Raw genomic sequence first — 16,163 nt, 5'->3', positions numbered from 1 at the left:
TGCTATGTGAATTTTAATTTTAATAAAACATTTTTATCCTGTCTTTTCACTAAATGTCTCGAGAGGGCTTACAGAATATAAAATCAGAAACAATGAAAATACAATGAATGGGCTTATAACAATATACTCACATGGAAAAACCCCAAGACTTTCTAAAAGCTTGTTGTGAATCCAGAGCAATAATGATGCAAAATTGAGAGGTGTACTCCATGGTTTTGTGGGCAGAGGATGGGATCATTTCATAATGAAGGTGATAGAAGTGCCTGCATCAAAGACCAAATCCTGACCATTTGTGATTGTGTGCTTAGGTCCTTGTGCTGATTGTTATGAATTGCTGTTTCGGATAACAGCTTAAAAATTAAGTACTATTGATTCCAGCATCTGCTCCATCGAAGTTTGGAATACAGCTGCCTAACTACCCCAATGGCTTTAAATTAGTAGGTGCCTAAGAGGTATACATCATCTCAGATGGGGAGGATGGTTTATCTCATTATTGCAACTATCCTGAGTTAGTTCTAATGATAAATATCCATCTCGCGTTCCAGTACTGAATTTCAAAATACAGATCTCTCATATCCATTACTAAGAGTTGGAATCCAGCAGCTGGAACATGGGAACATTGTTGGTGGCTTATGAAGCTGCCAGTACACCATGTCAATGACAATTCAGCCAAATGGATTAGGCCAGGGATTTGAACTGGCCAAGTTCCATTGATAAATGTCTATAGTAAAATGTTGTTGGAAACTAAGAAGAGCCACATAGTTCAGCCTTCCTGATTTTTTGCAATCTCTCTGATCTATACATTGTCAGTAAAATGCTAAGGGGATTTTCACACATTACATTGATGGTGACTTTTGAATTTCCAATGTTTTGAATGTAACCATTATGCTGCCTGGAATATATTTGCGAGATTAAAAATGCTGCAGCACAAATGCAGTTAGAGATGCCCAAATGAAGTTTAATAATAAAATACTGTAAAGTAGGATTTCCAGTCCTTGAAGCAAATCCCATCCAGGTCAGAACTTCCATTACTGCTACCTTACATATGAACCTATGGACTACCATTTAGAACTAAGTTCATTTAATTCAGTGGAGATTCTCCTAGGTAAATGTATATAGGATAAGAGCCATAATGGCATGTGTAAAAACACCCTCCATACAAGTAACTATGCCTAATTTTATATTTTAAGGTCTGCATAATCCTTAAGAGTCACACCTCTTCATTCAGCCCCATATGGTGGGACGTGGGAATTAATGAGCATGAGTTTAATATCTATGCTGGTATGAACCTACAGAAACAGACTTGAGCAAATGGAAATCACATGGATAATCTGCATCTTTCTTCCATCCGAAATATAATAATAATGGAAATTTTGCAGACTTCGCTTGCTAAGTGTTCCTAGCTGTCATACAATAGCTTTAATTTTTGATTTATCCACAGCATTCTGCATATCGCTGCTGAACTTGTCATCACATTGTCATTGCTTCCTTTTGCATGAGCTACTGTTGCATTCTTCTTAGATGTGGGTTGTTGGCTAAGATATATATATATATATATAAGGTAAAAATAAATCGCCTTTGTTAAATATAGTTTTTGAAGTGAGAGATCTCTGCTAAACAATAAAACCAGCATGAGATATATTGTTGTGTGATGTGGATTTCAGTTGTGCTGGATGCTTTTCACTTCAGAGTGCTTTGAAAATACTGAGGATGAAGCCAAATTTTTGCACAGGGGGAAAAAATCCACCTCAATTTTGCAGCGTGTTCATATTCTGTGTGAAAAAGGAGCTGTGCTAAATAACATGGATATTTGTGGGGTTTTATCATCTCCCCCTTTTTGTGATTAATTTTGTCTGCTGTGTAACAGGGGGCAGTGAAATTGATTGAAGACGTTATTAAAAGAACTAACAGTGTTGATGGCGAGACAGAAAGGCTGATGATTTTGTATCTGGCAGAAAGAGAAAAGATGTTTGGATATGCAAGCGAGGGCTGCCCTACAGCAAAACACAAGTGGCTTCAAACCATTAAAAAAAATGGAATGAACAAGTTTCTGAAAATCAAAGGTGAATCAAAAGGAATTGGCTTCTGCTTGGATAGAGCCGCCAGATAGGCCACAGTAACTGATCCACGTGATAAACCAAGAGGCAACTGCAAAGCTCCCCAGACAACTTGCCTGCAAGTGATTGCCAAGAAGCCAGATGCTGTTGCTGGAAGACTCTCTGCCACAGTTGGGCATCTGGGTTCAGTGCTTTCCACTTAAAGAAGCGGGGAGAGGGATGAGGACGAGGGATTCTCGATCTTCCTTCTCCCTTTTAATCATGATTTATCATTAGGGTCAGATAGGGGAACATTAAACACAATACTTTGAGCATTTAAACAATGTAAAAGGCAGCCAGTTCCTCCTCACTATGGCATTGTAAAAACGCAAGGAAATCACCTTTGCAGGATTCAATATTTTGTCTGAGTGTGCACAGCAGGGGGCCTGTGAAGAAAATATGCCACACTTTTCATCTCCTTTCCTTTTTTGGTTGCATTTCAGCCCATTTTAACTGCTATTACAACACTTTCCAGTTGCAACTTACTTGTTTTATTCTTACTGTTAAGAATAAGAGTATCTTACTCTTTCTCACGACATGGGATCTACTTTATCGGTAGTGCCTGACCTATGCTATCATTAACTTCCTTGTTAGACTAAATTGTGCAGCAGTGATGCTGTGTGAGTTCTTCTGACCCTGGCTCAGGCGCAAACTTAAGGGCTCTCATACGCTCTTCCTTAAAAGGAGAGGCAAGTTTTCTAAGCTTTGAGGTCTTGCCTTGTTTGAGTCAAAATCCAGGGCAAATGAGTGGCAAGGAGCAGAGGCCTTTGGGATCTGGAATACTACCAAGGGCACCTGCAATTACAGGGCATTCACAGCCCTTTCCCCACTGGCACCTGTCTGAGAATAGTTCATTGGATCTGTTGCCCAACCTCTGAAGGGTCACCACATGATCTATCACTGCTCTAGGATCATCTACAATGCGAAGGGAATCATCAGCGGATGCTAGGCTGGGCTTTCTTGCACGTTCTGGCAAGCCAATCTAGATCACCATTGATCAGGAAACTCTATCAAAAGTTACACAGAAAACTATGCAATAATTGCAAGTCAGAGTCTCTGCATCACAGAAGCCATGGCAGACAAGAGTTTAAGATTTGTGAAAAATCCGGGCAAGAAAGTGTTCCAAGATCTAAAGAAGTTGTTCCCAGAAAAAGCTTTTCATCCTGTACACCAGCTTACATACATGGGAGGGGCTGCTAGGGCCCTGCTATCTTGACAGGGAACTCTAGTCTGTGAGCAAGAGATACTTCGGACCGGACAAACCTGTCCTTTCGTTGTAAGTGCTTGTTTCATCCTGGGTGAGATCCCCAAACTCTTCCTGCCTGGCTTCCACTGTCTCAGGATATAAATGAGAGGCAAGCCTTATCTTGCAGCTGAAAGATTTCCATTCTTCCACAACTGGTGGAAGGCCACTTGAAGCCATATTCTCTCTCCTGAGATTCCACAACTATACTGGGTCATAAATTATAGGTTTGTTTATGAAGTGATTCTGGTTTCCAGAGTTGCAGGACTCACAGTGGTACTTGGGCTATAGTCAATGAATACCTGTTTCCTGGATGTAAAAATTCAGAAACCGCAGCTTTTAAATAAATTTGTGAATACCCTACTCTTGTGCATGCCATCTCAGAGACTTCCATTTCAGTTCTAATATACGAATATGCCAAAAAGTTTGATATTCCAGCACCACTGAGAGAAGGAATGCATATATTGATGGAAGAGTTTGGACCCAGAACATAACTTTCTGATCAAGCCACCTTACCAGCAGATTGACAATGGATATCAGTCAATATGGGCCAAATTTTGTATGAGGATCTATGCAGACTTTTGCTGCAATTCAAAATTCCCCTGAAAACACCAAAGTCATTGACTTTGGGTTATATCCAAAGTTAATACTATGCAGAATAGACAAATGTTGGATATTGCCCACTATTGTGATATGAATCCATGCAAATTACTTACAGCAATGAAAGAGCTTTTTTCTAACTTGGAGAAGGTTTAAACAGGTGCGCAACCCGATTTTCACCAATAAAGCTAGCGCTCCTATTCATCTATTGCAAACCTGAACATAAGCTGAAAAGTATTTTAGAACATTGTGCAAGGGAGATCTAAGCATTGCTAATGTATGGTCCTGTGGATATGTTTACTACACTAGCAATAGACTAGTTGCTAGCATATCACAGTATGGACCTCTGTCTTACCTTGCTTGGCCCATTTGTCACAGCCGAAGCAACAATGTAAGGCAAGCTGATTGTTACTTATTTTGTTTAGGTTCTTGAGTGGCAGAATTTTGCACTGCAAAATTATTCAGAAAGCATGGGAAAACTCTTCCAGAACTTTCTTTGTTTGATGAAACAGAACCAAAGGCTGGGCCCACACAGAATGCAAGCCATGGCAGGAATGGCTTGTCATCATCTGTGATTTCAGTAAACATGGTGAGACTGAATCAAGTCTGTTCTAAGTTTCCTGATTTCAGCATTGCTTGTCCTTACATGTAAACCCAATTGCGATGTTTGGTGGCAAGAGCGCAGAGGGAGTAGCAGATGCTCCAGCCCCCATTTTTTGTGATCCTGTTTTGCCTAGCAACTGCTGAAACAGCTTCAGTCACACTCTGATTGGCTGTCTTGTGCTGCTTGTGCCCCTCAGTCCACAGACTGCATTCCAATACCCAGCTGCAACTCTCGAATACCAGCAGCAGCTGGGCATGGTGCAGCACCCTCTCTAGCAGCAATGACCTTGGAGGCAGCATGCTGTGCTCTCCTGTCTGGTGCTGCACTTTGCTGGAGCGGCACCCTGAATGGGAGTATGAGTGTTCTACCCTGGGAGCCAGCACTCTCCCCTTGTGAGGGCAGGTTTGCACAAGAGGAACATGCTGGCTGTGTGAAGGCTCGCAAGCAGGTCAAACACCCTAGGAAGTCCAGGACTCCTGCTCCCCCTGCCACTTTTATCTTGCCCCTGGCATTCCTACGCACTCTGAACAAGCCCCACTGTCCCCCACTCCCTGCCACAGCTGCACAATGAATATTTTCCTCTTTCTAGGTAGATGGGAAACTGTTCCACAGGACATACTTCCTCCATCCCTGGCATGGGTGCCCTCGTAGAGGCCCTCCATGGGCCTAGGTGCAGGGGAAGGCAGTCCCTGGCAGCAAGTGCAAGTCCTGCACATGTGTGAGTGTGGAGCGGACACATGTGCAGTGAGGGAGCGGGGAGAGGTGTGTGTGTGTGTGCTTGCATGTTGGTGCAGAGCAGAGCAGCAACATTCCTCCAGTGTTCCTCTAAAACAGCAGTGCTACTGTAGTGAGTAGGACGTTGCTCTGCAGAGCAGCAGGAAAAAAATCCCCACAGCTGGCTGAAACACACCCAGGTTGATGAGGAAGAGGCAGGTCGGGCAGATCGCAGCAGTGCATGCTGGGACTGCTTCCCAGCCATGGGGGCTGATGGGATACGTGCCACCATTTAGTGGGAAGACGGAAATTATGCATGACTAGTTAGCTACCTTGTGAACATGCAACAAGGTAACTTGCTGGTATTGCTTAGTGTTATGTACGAACAGCTCCAAAGTCATATGTTCATCTCTCTCTCTCTCTCTCTCTCTCTCTCTCTCTCTCTCTCTCTCTCTGTGTTTTTGTGCATGCATGTGCATGTATATGTATGTGTGGTTTTATTATATTTTTGAGCAATGATCAGTGATCACAAGGACATTCTACAGGAAGTGGTCAGCACTAGATTATATCAGTCTGGTAACACTGAAAGGTGTTGCAAGATAAGCCCAATCTAAAGGAAATAATTACAACCCCTTTCAAATATTAAGTTCAACAATACTTATATTAAGTTTGAAGAAAATTGCAAAAAAGATGGAGGAAGAAGAGCTTATTTGATGAAGGGGAGTGAGGCAACTTCTTTGTAACATCTGTCAGAGCAACAACTGAGATCTTGCACTTCCTGCAAGGACTGAATCACATCAAACAGACATGTAGATGAGGGAAGATTTGTAGGAACAGAAATTCACATCCCCCCCTTTGCAGCTAGACTTATTGCTGGGGAAATGTCATCTACTATCAATTGACTGTTTGGAATAACTTGGATTATGAACTTGGCTGTGTTGATTACTGTGAATTGACCAATTTCAATGGGTTTGCATAACAGCTAATGGGTGATCCTGGAATTAAAAAGATGAGCCTGATGTTATTAGTGTCCTGAAATCTCTCTTTATCACACCTATCAGAAGGACTGGCTGCCAGTATCAGGGGCCAGGAGGCGCCTACTGGTTCTTATACTCTGGCCAAGCGGAGCACCTCTTGCAGCCTGAGGTCTGAATTCAGTTTTGGAGTTGCTTTCTGGGGCTGCATTCCAGTGGTGGGAGAGGGCAAAGGCAAAGGGGGTAGATCCAAGGGCAAAAACAGTGGGGCCCAATATAAAATTGTAGTATATTGTAGCGTAAAGCTATTATTGCAAGTAACTAAGCCTAAGGACCTTTTAGAGTAGTGGGAAAACTCCAAAAAGTGCTTAGAATCAGCCAAGTGATCCAGAGTTGGGGCAACTGGGAAGGGATGTGGCCATCTGGGGAACAGCAACCAATCCCAGTTACTTTCTTCTTTACAATCTCACATGGCTTCTTCCCCCGGGCCTAACGGGGTGGCAATGGCAGTGACTTCCTGCCTCTCTTTTTTTCTTTCCCAACAGCAATCCCTGTTCTTTCATTCATCTCAGAGGAGAAGGTTGAATGCATGATGGCAGCACAGCAGGCATCCTTCTCCATTGCTTCCACAAAAGTGGGCCTGGAGAGGAGCAAGCAGCATGCAAAGAAGGAAGGAGAGGGAGCCGGCCATACTGGTTGCAGGGGGACTGCAGTGAGGAGCATCATTTGCCAGTAGCACTGGGAGAGGGGAGAAGAGGAAGGCCCAAGCAGTCAGCAGCCTCCCTGAGAATGGCGCACTGCGAACTAGATAGATGTGGCTGTGGGCAGCATGGTGCTCAGCCTGTCCCCAAAATAGAGCTGGCCCTGAATGGGGGCAGGGAGGGAGCTGGAAGATGCTTGCTATTTTAATCTGGACATACAGAAATGAGAGTTTGTTAGCTGAAAATGCATCCTGAAGCAGCCTTGGGTGCAGTTGCTCTTTGGGAATCTGAGGAAACATCAGCAGTCATGCTGCCACTTATAAAAGTATTTTTGCTCCCATTAAATCCACCTTTTAATCTGTAAATATGTCAACACTGCAAAGGACAGTGTAAGTCTCCAATGCTCTTCCATCCAAAGGAAAGCAAAGGCTATTGCATTATCCCTGTGGAGCACCACACATAAGTATAAAATATGGAGCGGTGTGGTTATTTACTGGATTAACCTGCTGGCCTATTATTCGGATGTATGGTTTGCCCTTATTTATTGTTGACTACTGCAACAGCAAAAACTTCTCCTGCTTAACAAAGAAGGATAGATAAAGCAGCATGCCTGTGACACATTGCATGTTAAACATGTCTCTGACTTTTTTGAGATAACAGGTTTTATAAGAGCCCAGCAGGTAGATGACCAATGACAGCTTCCTGGCTGACTTGCAGTGTGAGAGGAGAAAGGATGTGGGCACTGCCTCTATCATTCCCTGGCTTCTGGGTTTCGGGGTGTAGGAGCACCAAGGATGCAATCCTCAGGATTTCCCCCTTACTTACTTACTTATTTTTAAGGTTAAGAAGCTGTTCCATTGAATTGAGTGGCAAAATCATGGTAAAGTGCAAGTTTTTAAAATTAAAGGTCATGCAAAAAATCACAGTAGTGGTTGTATTTAACTTTTCAACCTCTGACATGAGTTGTAGGGCAAAAAAAGGCTGACATATAAATAATCATCTTACAGGACCATGATGTTAAATTATTCTAAAGCACTACTAAGGAAGGGCAAATGTTTGTATCACTTACTCCTTGCACAAAGGAAGCCAATAAAGGTGGCTTAAGCAAGACAAGCAACCCTGTTTTTTGTTTTGTTTTGTTTTTTAACCATGATCTAGCTGACAGATAATCAAGAGGTTTCTACATTATTGTGGTTTCCCTTCTCAGTCCAACTCCTGTGGGCATGTATCCTGTCAGCCACTGTGCCTGAAATGCAATCCTCTGTCACATGCCTCTTCCTCCTTGGTCTGCACATAGAAGCTGGGTGGCTGAAGCAGCAACTGCAGTTGCCACTCTTTCCAGACAATTCTGTGGTAGCTGCAAAGCAGGACCATGGAAATCATAATTCTGGCTTCAGACAACATGGCGAACCATGGTGGGGTTTTTTTTAACCATTGTTGGTCTGTCATGTTGTCTGGACCCAAAGGACAATGAAAGAATATACAGATTTGTATAGAAACTGTACACACTGGGCAACTTGAAGGCCTCACCATACTATAGATGGTTCTTCATCTTTAAACTAAACTTGAACTGGGCACAGCTGTTTCAGCAGAGGACAGCTTCAAAGAGGGGGGCATCTTGTGCAAAATAAGACACATGGACACTCTAGTTCAAAGGGTATCTTAAAAACAATGATCTGCATGCCAGATATTAGAGTAGGCTCTGAGCAGCTTCCACTAAAAGGACTTCAGTAAAGTGAGGACATGGCCTTCCTAGAATGTCAAATCCACCTTTTCAGTCTTTGCATTTGCTTCACTAAGTAGTGACATCATATAGCCACATACACTTTTTCAGTTCTAGCTTTGTTATCCTGATAACAACATAAAAGACCTATGCATTCTGCATTCTGAGAACTAATGATTTCAACCAAAACCCCATTAGAAAGGCAGCACTCATTAAAAGATGGCTGAGTCTGTTTGCCATGCACACTGCTTTCCAGAGAGTGGGCATGAAGCTCTATATGCCACTTCATATTCTATGTGAGACACAACGTGCTGCTCTGCTTCATGGGTGACTTCCTAACAGAGGTGTCTGCTGATTTCCTAATCACCCTTCTAATTCCCAGGTCTATTTGTTTTGTAAAACAAACACAGTGAAGAGTGTTGAATATTCGAATCACCATAGCTGGCTAAATCTAAGGTTTAAACTAAGTGTGATGCAGGTGGCCATGCTTGTTTATTCATATAACTGTCCTATTCATGGATCAAGGGTGATGTTGGATTTAATCTATATATAAGAAAGAAATCTGCAGATGAAGCATTCTTTGTCCTGTGCACTTTTCTCTCTGGGTATCTCTGATATTGAAGAAAAGTAGCAGCAGCAACAACACCTGAAATGATGGGATGTGAGGAGATACGATAATCAGTTTCTCTTATCTGTATGACCATTTTGATATCTCACTAGGAACTTACCCTTGTTTTATACATGAAAAGAGAAGATACATACAAAAACAAAATAACTAATGTTATTGATCCAATTTTGACTCAGAACCTCAGGATTTGCTCTGAGAAATATATTTGGGCATGTCCATATTAGGTGAAGATTTTGAACCATCTCTTAAAATTCAACCTACAGAATGTTTATTACTAATAGCATTGCAAGAAGTTCCAGTTGAACATCCAAACCTGAGATCAAGACACTTTTCCTTTTGTTTCTAACTCTCAGGTTCCTCCATTAAAACTTCAAATTTTACAGTGAAAACTTACTTTTTCAAGTGTTCAAATAGTATTTTCATTGTGTCATAATTTGGTCTTGGTAGCTTCTGTACAAGGTCTCTGACAGATTTCACTCTATCGTCGTTGTCTTGGATTTCTGAAAAGAGAGAAAAAAAGTTATGAATGCTATGGTAACATTTGACTTTCTCTTTTTAACCTGAGTGTATGAAACTATGAATAGCAGTCTGAATCTGAAGTTAAAAGTTGAAGCACTTATAACTGTACCTGTTTGTAAACAAAATACCAGCTGATAGTATCTGGATTCGCATAAGTGGAGGTCCACACGCATCACGCACACTTCTCATCCCACTTTCTAATTATCATCTCCTGCTCTTCCTGCAAAGCCTCTCAGCATCAGGGGGCCTTCAGGGCTGATGAGTAAAGTGAAGCAGTGGGCTGTAGCAGGAAGAGGAAATTGCCAAAATGGGGTGGAAGAGTCTAGTGAAGTGGAAAGTTCCTCTACCTAATGACTGGCTGTTCCCTTCCCTAGTGCCACATCCTAGGACCCCAAGGAGATATTTTTGAGAGAGGCGTCAAGCAAGTTCCTTACTTGAGAGGCCTCCATACACAAGGCACCATTACCCAGCCAGCCCACCCTTCTTTCCTTTCTTTTTTAAACTTGGAAGCAACAGCAGTAGCGGCGGCAGCTCCTCCTCCTCTGCACCCGCCAAAGGTGGCTGCTTTCACCTGTTGCTAAGTTGGCTTGAAGGAAATTTCTGGCTTCTGAGCAGATTGAAGTGGCAGTGAGAGGTAGAAGCTGGCTGGGCAAGCCTATGGACCACCCTTTAAAAACCACTTTTAAAAAATGGCATTTTGAGTAGCAGCAATATGAACCAATCAGATCTTGTCTTTGGGAAGGGGCAAGGCCCATGAAGGCACAAGAATGGCCAAGGATTGGTCCTTACATTATTGCAATGTCTTCATTTTTGCAAAGAGGGCCTTGTGTGCTCCTGATTTGGAAAGCTACAGAGCAGAGAGAGGAGAGCATCTTTGCACAGGCAGATTTGTGCTCATGGAGAAGACAGGCCACTGACATTCAGTGTTTTCTGGGCCAATCAAGGTAATTTGAAAAAGTTTTTGTGACTAGTGCATCATCTGTATGTTTCTCTGCCTAAAATAAATAACTACATCAATTGGATGTGCTAATCTACCTGCAGATGTAAACAACTGGGCCTTCTTGTGTACAGGTAGAGATGAGCAGCAATGAATATTGAAGTTTCTCAGATACCTTCAAGTCTCTCTCCAAGTATGAATGAAAAAAGCAAGAGGATTTGTAATAGAGCATATAATATATAATTAATATTACTGATTATGACTTAAAATATCACCATTCAGGGAACATACTTTGTAATTTGTTCATCTATGGATTTTCTATGAGAATTTTTTTCATTTCAAGAAAGTGGTAACTGAGCAATACTGCTTCAGACTATAGGTCTGAATCGGAGGAAAAGATTGGAGGAAAACTGATGTGTGTAGAAAATCTTATGCAGTCATTCGATCTGGGATCCCAAACATGGTGCATTAGCACAGTTACCATCCTGGGTGCATGTCAGGTCCCTTGTCCCTGATGGTTTTTAAAGTTCTTGGGTGAATTGCTTTTCTTTTAAGCTTGGCACTTAGCCTTCTCATGAGAATTCTCAGACAGCAGCCATACTACTGCCTAAAAAGTCACAGTGTCCCTACTGGCCCCCAAGAGTTGGGAATCCCTGCCATAGCACTCAACATGCTATTTTACGTATATCTCTGATGCATTTTTGCAACATATCATCAGTGCTTGCATGCTTATTATTTATGCTCTTTAGTGATCAATTCTTAGCTGTGTTGGCACCTTTGGTTTACTCCTGTCCCTTGCCTGGTATCCTTTCCATCATTTCAAAACTGCCTTTTTGTAGAAAACAATTAGTAATGAAAGAATGTGAGACTGAGACCTATAATCGCCTTTGTGATGTGAAACTTCTTTTGATGATGTGATAACAGTGTTGCTGCTGACTGTCTCAGGATAAGCTTACTGTTTGTACGATTAATGGTTTCATGTCTTAAAATATGGTTTCTGTCTAAGATATTTGCATGAGATGTTGAAGTATGTATAGCTGTGCTTTCATTTGCAAAAGATAAGATAAAATAAACGTTTGAGGCCCCTGGCACTGAGAAACAATTTTACATGCTGCAGGTTTTAGATAACCTGAATCTTGTTCCTGGCCTTATCCAGTCCCTTTTTAACCATTAAAATAATGTTCTCATTACTTTAATACTCCTACCACTGAGGCATTTGAGTAAAGATGAGATACTTTTTCTTTTGGTAGAAATACACAGGAAGCCTCTGAAGACCTTACATCAGGATCGGTTTAATGGCCTAAGGTCATTCTTTGCCACTCCTTTTCTGCTTCTTGGTAGCAGTATTGGGATGCAGTGATACTCTATGGTTGGTTTATCATTATGAGAACCAGCCTAAGTGAGCTCTGGGCTCACAATTTCACCTTTTCTCTCTTCCTCTGGCAAAATGCGAGGAAGGAATGTTGGCTCAGACCCTGATTTATCAGTTCAGAAAACATCCCACTTCTAAGTGAACTGATTCCAAAGCCACTCAATTCAACTTTGAGCCACATTAAAAAAAAGATTTATTTTTGTTTTTAAAGAAGGAGAAAAGCCAAGAACTTTTTGATTTCATAGCTGAAATGAATGAAATATGCAGGTACGATTACTCCTCCTGAGTGAACCATGCCTGCTAAGTTTCAGAGAAACACTGCAGGTGCGGGGAACTTGTGCAAGAGCAGCGATTACAGTCTGGGATGTTTTCAAAAAAGGGTGGACTTTTTATTCTCCTACATTTTTGTGGGTGATTATGATATATAGCATAGTGATGGCTCTAGTTAAAAAACGTGAAAAAACAATCAAAAGGGTAGGATCAGTGCTTTCATATGACTTACATACATTCTCCATTCCATTTTTAACCTCATTAACAGCTACCCCATGAGCTGGGTTAGGCTGAGAGTCCATGACTGGCCCAAAGTCACCCAATGACCTTCATGGTTGGGTAGGGGCTAGAACCCAGATCTCCCAACTCTGAAACCACTACTCTACACTGGCTCTCATATAAGTATCCCTAGGCAAAAACCCCTGCAAAGTTTCAGAAGGGCAGTGTTATGGACTGGAAATTTAAATTGAATGAAAAGTGGTTTAGGACATTTTCGTTTATTTTCTGGTCAATTGGCTCCAAAGTCACAGAGCTACAATGGAGCAATGGTGGGCGAAGGATGTGGAGCATACAGTGCTAGACATGCATTCCTACATCCTTTCAGATCACACAGGTTCCATTAAACATCTTTTAATATTTCAGAGACGGCGAGAGAACTGGCAAAGAACTGTGATACATTACTTCAGCATCCCTTCTTCAAAGCACTAGAATCTGAGAACCTTTGTAAACCAGTCACTGTGATTAGAAATTAGAGCTGTCTGTTATAAAACTACATCCACTTATCTCCCTCTCCCTCTCCCTCTCTCCATTTCCCACAACACTGTTTTCCGTGTGTGTGTGTGTGTGTGTGTGTGTGTGTGTCTCCTTGGGGAGATATGCATCACCTCTGAATGCCAATTCTCTTGAGTATTCACATTCAGAATCGGTTCACTTTGGAGGAACCCCATTTTTATTTGGATATCTCCTAAATCTGTCTGATTCAGCTGATAAGTATGGGATTTGCCTGAATCTGTAGCACGCCCCTACATCAGAAACTTTCAATTCTGTTTTTGATTAACTGCAATTAAACATTATGTCGAAACATTACATTATGGTTCATTTTAGCTATAGTTCTTTGAAACAAGTAAGTTTTATAATGCACAGTTTAAACCCATTTTGTTTCAATAAACCAAAGTAGAGACTAACCCTAATTTGCTTTGGTTCAGATGAAACAGCAGACTGTGGTTAGTCAAAAACAATCATGAAACCTTTCCATCTGTTCACATGCAACCCAATCAGTCACACCCACTATTCCACAAACTCCTATCTGAGCAAGTGGAAGTGGTTTAGGATGTGATACTGAGGTACACCAAACTGTTGGGTTTGGGGGATGTCAACATTCAGGTCAAGGGTGACTCAGGATTTCATAAACTCCATGGAAACAATGGAACTGTTCCAACAGCACTCTGGCCCAGGAGTGGGGATGGTAAGCTTGGTGTGTGTGTGTAGGGGAGGGCTTCTATTCAGTCCTTTTGTCATGGTCAGAGCACCAGGAATGAGATTTAGAGTTTTTCTCCTCTGCAAGTGTGGGGAACCTATCATGGTCTGCCCCAATGGATCTGGATGCTTCTGGAGAGCTGTAGGTGGTTTCCTGGCAGTCTTGTCAAAATCATGGAACACAGAGGTAACCTGGTCATTTAACACTATCACTTCTAAGAACCCCCTTTGTAGCAGCACTCGTATGGCTCCATGGAATATCCCAGAGCTGAGAATGATGAAACAAAATAGATGGCTTGAGTGCATGAAGTTGAACCCTGGAATGCGCCCAGAGTCAGCTATACTCAGGGACAGTGAAGGCAACAACAAAACAACATTTTACTGTTTCTATCTGTATGTGATTCTCACAGAAAAAGTATGTTTCTGTGTTGTCTTTTACAAAAATAGGAATCTGTAAAGCTATAAACCTTTACACAGTGTAGAAATTTATGGTAGTGCATAGTCTTAGAGTTGATCCATTTGTTTTCTCATGTGTCCCAGAGTCCCTGTGATGAGTTTATCACACTGTGGTAGGTCTTGTGGGTCAGGAAACATGGAATATCTTACCCATTATGTTCTATTCCTTTTATAAAGCTATATGAATGACTCTACTGGTTGTGTATTTAAGGATGTAAGAAGAGTCGTGCTTGATCAGTCCAAGTTTCATCTAGTGTAGCATACTGTTCACACAGTGGCCAACTAGCTGTGTGAAGAACTCCCTCTCACCCATGTTCATCAGCAACTGGTGTATACAAGGGTTGGATGTAGAGCTAGCATCTTGATATTGGATGTAGAATACAGTCACCAAGCTTTGGGTTTCCCTATCTTCCAAGGATTTATCCAATCCCCTTTTAAAGCCATTCAGATTGGTAGCCATCAACACAACCTGAGGAAGTTAATTCCCTAGATTTATTATGTGTTGTGTAAAGAAATTCCTTTTCTCTGTCCTGCATGTCTGACCAATCAGTTTCATGGGGTGACATGAAGTTCTAGAATTATGGGGGAGGGGGAGAATGTCTCCCTATCCATTCACATCTTACATAATTTTGTAGACTTCTATCATGTCTCACCTTATTCACCACTTTTCTAAGTGAAACAGTCCTAAGATATAGTAACCTTTCCTTGTAAGGGAATAGTTCCAGATCCTTAGTAATTCTAGTTGCCATTTCCTGCATTTTTCAACTCTACATTATCATTTTAAGGGTGTAGTGACCAGAACTTTAGACAGTTGTCTGAGCACAGTTGTACCATAGCTTTGTATAATGGAGAAATGGCCTTAGCAGTTTTATTTTCAGTTTGCTTCTTCATAATGTCTAACATGGAAGTTCCTTTTCACAACAGTTGCACACTGCATCGAAATTTTCATCAAGCTGTCCACTGCAACTCCATGTAAGTAACCATAAGCTCAGATCTCACCAGCTTATACAAGAAGTTGAGATTTTTAAAAAATGCATGACTTTACACTTGCTTACATTGAGCTTCCTTTGCCATTGTGATGACTTCTCTCTCAGTTTGGAAAGATCCTTCTGGAGATCTTTGCAATCCTTTGTTTTAACCCATCTAAATAATCTGGTGCCATCAGCAAGCATGGCCATCTGAAGCACTGCTCACTACTAATTCCAGATAATTTGTGAATAAGTAGAAAAGCACTGGTCCCAATACAGATCCCTGTGAAACCCCACTGCTATATTCCTCCACTAAGAGAATTTGCCATTTATTCCTACTCTCTGCTTTTGGTTCATTAGCCTCTCCTCTTGTTCCATGATCATTAAGCTTGCTCATGAGTCTTTGCTGAAGGACTTCAGCAAAGGCTTTTTGGGCTTCCAAGTAAACATATCAGAAGCCCATCCATATGTTCACTCACACTCTCAAAGAACTCTAAAAGGTTAGCAAGACAGAACTTACCTTTGTTGAAGCCATGTTGATTTTTTAAAGACAGGTCTTATCCTTCTATGTGCCCACTAATTTTATGTACAATATTAGGTTTATCCAATTTACCCTGAACAGACATTAAGCTAACTGGCCTATAATTTCTTGACCAATGAGGCTGGATGGCAAGCAAAACACTATTCAGTTGGTGACCTTTAAAGCAGCTCCATTCTCGGCTACGACTTGATCACTAATTGTGAATAATGAGCTATAGCAATTATGATGATTACTGACTTAGAATCCCTTTGTCCCTCAAAATCTGCTCTTGATGATTAGTAGACCCCTGGAAATGATGAGGGATATAATGTTGAGGAGCTGCAGATGGAGTTGTATGGTAG

The 16,163-nt window shown here is 41.6% G+C and overlaps 1 protein-coding gene across 2 annotated transcripts in view; it reads right to left on the bottom strand.

Moving 5' to 3' along the window:
* Window positions 1-16,163, bottom strand: part of ARHGAP15 (Rho GTPase activating protein 15) — a 438,685-nt gene that overhangs the window by 20,347 nt on the left and 402,175 nt on the right. For both annotated transcript variants that reach the window (XM_044438196.1, XM_044438195.1), the window contains exon 13: window positions 9,678-9,783. In XM_044438196.1, coding sequence (XP_044294131.1) covers window positions 9,678-9,783 — 106 coding nt within the window. The remainder of the gene's footprint in view (window positions 1-9,677; window positions 9,784-16,163) is intronic.

The sequence above is a fragment of the Varanus komodoensis genome, unplaced genomic scaffold (genome assembly GCF_004798865.1).
Source record: "Varanus komodoensis strain SLA01 unplaced genomic scaffold, ASM479886v1 scaffold32, whole genome shotgun sequence".
Taxonomy (NCBI): Eukaryota; Metazoa; Chordata; class Lepidosauria; order Squamata; family Varanidae; genus Varanus; species Varanus komodoensis.
This window is presented reverse-complemented; position numbering and strand designations above follow the sequence as displayed.